This window comes from Pyrus communis, chromosome 12, assembly GCF_963583255.1.
Source record: "Pyrus communis chromosome 12, drPyrComm1.1, whole genome shotgun sequence".
NCBI lineage: Eukaryota > Viridiplantae > Streptophyta > Magnoliopsida > Rosales > Rosaceae > Pyrus > Pyrus communis.
Window position 1 is genome coordinate 24,999,085 of NC_084814.1, and position 6,134 is coordinate 25,005,218.

General features: G+C 39.7%; 1 protein-coding gene across 1 annotated transcript; it reads right to left on the bottom strand.

The window, feature by feature from the left end:
• Positions 1–1,492: 1,492 nt before the first annotated feature.
• Positions 1,493–4,528, bottom strand: LOC137710901 (uncharacterized). Its single transcript, XM_068450059.1, has 5 exons — positions 4,160–4,528; positions 3,204–4,064; positions 2,767–2,875; positions 2,432–2,567; positions 1,493–2,042 (listed from the first exon to the last, which is right to left on the bottom strand). Exons 1-5 carry the CDS (start codon positions 4,237–4,239, stop codon positions 1,918–1,920), a joined length of 1,311 nt encoding a protein of 436 aa, XP_068306160.1. The 5' UTR covers positions 4,240–4,528; the 3' UTR covers positions 1,493–1,917.
• Between the last annotated feature and the right edge of the window lie 1,606 nt (positions 4,529–6,134).

Sequence of the window (6,134 nt, forward strand, 5' to 3'; positions counted from 1 at the left end):
TAATAGTGAGTTAAGGAAAAATTGATTTTTAACAAAGTTGCATAAATTGAAGTAAAGTTTGTTGACAAGGGGTTAGATGTAAGAGAATTGTTACTTTTACTTTAAGAAGATCATCGTGTGCTTCAATTTCATCAGAAACACGAGGAAAATTTTGTATACATATGAGTTCATGATGATCATTTTAGAACCCCAATCGTAAATTCCATACACAATTAGATATTAAACTCACTACAAATATATGTCATCACGTCAAATTTAAAATACCAAGAGAAAGTGGCCAAATGATCATTATACAAATCCCAATTGCTAAAATAATCAAATTTCAGTATATCGTCAATATTTGATCGTCATGTCATCAAAATTTGATCAATCAATTAATGATATTTGATTTTAATCAGTTCATCGCTTAAAGAATTTGGATTATTTTAGCTAATTTTCCAAATATTGAAATGAAGATAACAACACTAACTCAAAAACTAGTTTGGTTTCAAATGGAGAAAGAAAGATATCTCCCTTTTGGATCTTGAGGATTGGGATGCTATTCATCATGTAGGTTGTTGAGTGTTCACTGTATTTGACATGGACCATCGACCAACCAATCGTGGCTTGTTCAGCAACTTCAACTACTTAGTTTGCTGTTGATTTTTAGCTACTTCTGCAAGAGATCCGTCCGATGGTGGGAGAGAAACAGGACAAACCGACAAAGTTTGCTTTGTCAAATATAAGTAGATGATGCATGCATACATTGCTTATAAAAATTCTTCGGTGTCAAATATAAGTAGATGATGCATACATACATTGCTCATAAAAATTCTTCGGTGCTCCTGAATGTTTAGCGCAAAATCGTGAGCAGTGAGGTCTTAAGATTTATACAGCCGATCCTACTTAGTAGAATAAGGCTTGGTTGTCATTATTTTGTTGTTTTTTGTTGCTCCGGAATACTATGAATGTTTAAACCTTTAGATTTTGATTTTTATATCTTTGAACAAAAATCTAAGGATTTAAATACCAGAAGTACTGAATACTTCATAGTACCCAAGAAAGTTCTCAAGTCATTGTCTTTGCTGGAATTGGATTCCATTCGGATTCACTTTGTGGGGATCCTAGGGATTTCCACATCTTAGTCATTCATCGTGTATTGTACGGTAAAAAATCATTTGACTTTTTTTTTTTTTTAAATTAAACATAAATAGTATCTGATGACAAGTGACTGCATAATGTACGATGAACAGCTATGATGTAGAGATCCCTGGAATCCCTACAAAGTGAATCCGAAGAGAATCATTTTCCGTCTTTGTCTATCTTCCTCCAAAAAAACAAATTAATCAACTTTGATTTTGTGGGGACTAAAACATTAGTTGAAACAAACAATTTGGTTCATCAACTTTGATTTTGTGGGGACTTTGTTGATTCCCTCTCTTTTTTGACAATTGCGGTATTAGGGGGAGGGAATCAAACACGAGAGGTGTAGGAACGAATACTCTTAACCAGCTGAGATACAAACCTCCTTGAAATTCCCGCTCTTGAATTATAGGGAAAAAAGAAGGGTTTATTAAAATTGTGGAGAGAAAGTACACTCCACATTATTAGTTACAGAACTAGTCTAGCTACAACCATCGTAATCTCTTTCGTGTGCGATTACTCTTTCTAATCAGGCATGAAAATGAAGTGCCTAACAATGGTAAGGAACAACTTGGCAACTCATTTAGGCAAAGCTAAAGCAGTAAGTGAAAAACAAACTCTAGGAACCTAGCCCGCCTACTACATTCATCGACAATTTCACGACCTCAAGTTCTACCTACGAAACACTCAAAGCTTCCGCATATAACAAGCTAACTCATCTTCTGTCGACTGCAACAATTTGAAACGGAGGAACCAGCTTTCAGGCCTTGTCCTGCCAAGCATTGAGTACAAATTCTACTTCTCTTTTGTTGTTGACAAGTTGACTAGAGAAAGAACACGCTGTACAATCTCTGTAGAGGCGTTCGAATTTGCAGCTTTCAGAGCCCTCTCAGACAACTCTGCCATTTTACTCTCGTCCCCTGTAAAAAAGAAATGATGGTAAAAATACAGATATCAACATTTTCATAACAAAATGACGTTACTCACCTTTAATCTATCATATCTAGTAAATTTTTCATTACAAGCGGTGAAATACATGCACTTCCTAGTTGATGTAGTTCAAATAACTCTGTCTTCCATTACAAAACGATATACGCAAAACGTAAGGGGGTGTGAGTAAGTGTTTCAAAGTTCCGACCCTCAATAGGAAAAACACTTCCACATGTAAGGGATCTTAATTATTTCCGCAGATTAATTTTTCCATGACTCTAAATTATCTTTTGTATCAGCATGACGAATAAAAACAATACTTATCCCTGATTCCCACACTAGAAGAAACTGCTACTCTGTGGCAAGAAAATGAACATACCTAATATCTCTTCAATTGCACTCCCAAGAGTTGTTGAATCAAGTTCATCTTCTGTTATAACCCTTGTACCAGCTAAGTCCGCCATTAAAGAAGCATTTCTGAACTGATGACCTTCAGCAACATTTGGTGATGGTATCTAAAAATTCAAAAACCAATTCTCAATTTTCCCCTTAAGCAATACAATCAACGCAATTACAGTTATTAAGAACACAATCAAAACTGATAAAAAGGAAAAAACAATGACTGTTAATTTGCTCTTATATCATGAAAGTCAGACAATCAAGCAATAAGGGTCATCCGACGCCAATGTTTTATTAGAGAAATTAAAAAAGTACCAGAATGGAAGGCTTCCCAGTTGCCAAAATCTCATAGCAAGTCATTGCACCAGCTCTAGAAACAATAAGGTCTGCTGCTGCATATGCCAAATCCATTGAATGCAGGAACCTTCATTATACAGAGATACATCAGCTTCAATGAAAATATGTAAACATACATCACAACCAAAGGTGGAAGATAAACAAAGTCCACTACCACTATTGAAGTTGAACCCTCTTGGGATTACGAGAAAGTTATTAACAGGATTCTTGAATATGAATGCCACATAAAAGTAAGCATTCTTAGCTAGAACATTATCTGAAGTTCGTTACGGAACCCTTATGTAGGAAATTCTTCCCCAATCTTTCCAAATACGAATAAGTTCTAAATTTCAGCATTTCATCGTACAGAAGTAACTTTCACTAGAAGTTCATAACCGAAAACCAGAAGCACTTACGGCGTCAATAGCAAGTGCGGATGATTCTTAACAAGGCTCTCCATTTCATTGTGAACCTCCACTCCTGTTTGCCATATGATAAACAAGTTATCATTCTCCAGCAGCATCTGATAATACAAATTCAGCAAAGCAATGTTAATAGCATTAGCCCCCAAAGACCCGCCAAGAACCAAAAGAACCTTAGCTTTCTCCAACTCCCCAACTCCGCCGGCCTTGGGAAAAAACCGCCCTGTTGCCGCCGCCTTAGGCACTTGCTTCTTCAAGGACAACCTCACCGGATTCCCACAAACCACACACTTAGTCCTACCACTCGGGAAGCAATCAATGGTGCAATTGTAAGCTACAAACACAACATCTGCAAAAAATGACAGAACCCAATTGGCGATTCCCGGAACGCCGTTCTGTTCTTGGATCACAAGCTTGGCGCCAATCAGCTTTGCCGCCAAGCCTAAAGAGAAGGAGACATACCCGCCGGTGCCGATGACGACATGGGGGCCGAATTCGCGCAATTTTGAGTAGCTGTGGACGACGGACCTGATCAAATTGTAGGGGAGGAGGAGGTTCTGGGGGGAGAATATTGGGCGGTGTAATTTGGTGGTGGGCACGGTGTCGAAGTCGTAGCCGGCGGAGGGTATTGCGGTGCTTTCCATGCTGTTGGGTGAACCCAAAAAGAGGATTTTGGAGGAGGGTTTTGTGAGTTGGAGCTCGTCGGCTATGGCTACGGCCGGGTATATGTGGCCTCCGGTGCCGCCTGCGGCGAAGACCACGCGGAGGTTGTCGACGGCGGCGTTTTGGGTTGCGAGAGCTTGGTCATTGGATTGCTGTAGAGACAAACAGAAGGTGATCTTCAGCTTCAAGGTCCTGCAATGGAAAAACAGAGTTGTTAGACAGAGAGAGAAAGAGAGAGAGAGAGAGAGAGAGAGAGAGAGAGAGAGAGAGAGAAGGAATTCGGTTACCTGGGTTTTGCTAAGGGGGTTGCGGGGAGTGGAAAAGTTGGGAGCTTGGGAGTGAGAGAGAGGTGGCGGAAGGCGGCCATTAAAGGTGAGATCTTTGGAGGTCTGGGGAATGCATTGGTGGAGAAGGAGGAGTTGCAGAGAGGTTCAGAGTGGTGTGGGTATTGGGTCCTTTGTGGCCGCCGTATTCAAAGCCATTGAGGGGGTTTATTTAACCAAATGGGGGAGACTCAGTGCGACCGTTTGAAGTCAGAGTTGCACATCATGAGCTCGAGTAAAAACAGGCCACCGGTGGCCGGTGGGCCGGTGGCGACCTTTATTTGTCTTTAAGCTTGCTGATTTGAATACACACCAGTTTCACTAGAAAAGTTGGACAAGAATCCGGCTCTCACAAAAACATGATATTTTTAGTATAAAAGAGATATAATGTGACACGTCCGATTCTGATATTCTCCAAATAACAGGCTAGACACATGTTGGCTGACACCTGAAGGTGACGAAATCATATTAGGATGCATGAGAAATAATAAATATAAACAAAATATTATAAATTTAAATATAATGAATATGCAATTAAGGAACGTGTTCAGAGTATACAACTGATTCTAGACACTAAAAAGGAAATAAGATAAAATTGAATGAACAAAGGAGTGGGTCCTACACCGAGAGGACTCGAAGATGCCGAAGTGGGCATGCCTTGACGTCCGGATTGTACGTCTCGATTCTAAATCCTGAGGGGGCGCAAAACAAACATGAATGGACCAAGTTGATATATAAGTAGTACAAACATAGTTATTCAATAACGTACTAACCCCCAAAGTTTATGAAAGCTAATAGTAGAATATATAATAGGTTTTCCGAAAATCATAGCATGCCATAAAACCTTTCATGAAACATATATCGTATAATGTGCTAAATAGTGGTATCATGTATCAGTATCTCACGGCAGAAGCCACCAACCTACGCCCGACCGAAGCCACCAACCTACGCCTGGCCAAAGCCAATATAAGTATCTCGCCCGTAGGCAGAACAATGACCACTAGATAAGCACAAAAACATTGAATATACATTTTCCAAACATATGTGCATATATCTCAAACCATCTTCATAGTATATAATCATTCATCATATATACTACAAAGAGTGTAAAATTATGTTCATAAATAGTATATAATCATCCATCATATATACTACAAAGAACATAAATTCGATAAAGTATGGTATTCCAAAATATTCTCAGTAAAGCATGATAATCATAAAGTGTAAATCTAATTTACTCACAAAACGTTTCATAACACGTAACCATTAAATCATGCTTTTCATGTATGCATTTCTACTATTAAAACATGTATTTTAGTAGGGGTCCACTCACAGTTACTTCGCCGTCGAAGAGCCATGCAAACTAGCGAAGTCGAAAACGCCACAATAAATGCACCTAAGCACATAAAGGGTCCAATTAATAAAACTCTATTAAAACAAATGAATTTGGGAAAACGAACGTCGGAAACGGATTCAGGACATCAAATTACCTAAAGAAGGGTCCTGGGTAAATTTCGAAAAAGTCGACACGAGAATATTCCACAAAATATTCCTCCAATTTGGGTTGGGCCATTCAGCTGGTTTTGGGCCTAGACTTTGGGTTGGGTTCTGTGGCCCAAGGGCCTGGTTCCATTTGAGTTGGTATTTGGGCCAGGGTCTTTAAGTTGGGCCCATAATTGGGCCATAGGATTTCAAGTTTGGGCTTGGTAGCCTGGCCCAAGGACAATGGGTTTTGGCTCTTGGGTTAGCACGGCCCAAAGGCTTAGTTTCGACCGAAAATGGACGCCGGAGCTTCCCCAGCTCTGGTCAACTCGATTCTCAACCAAACATATACATCAAAATTAAGCCTGAGAGACAAGGAAGAAGTTCGTACCACTTTCACGACGTGTGGTGGTTGGAGTTGGCTAGAAAACGCTCTGAAACCCACGGGTTCTTGCGC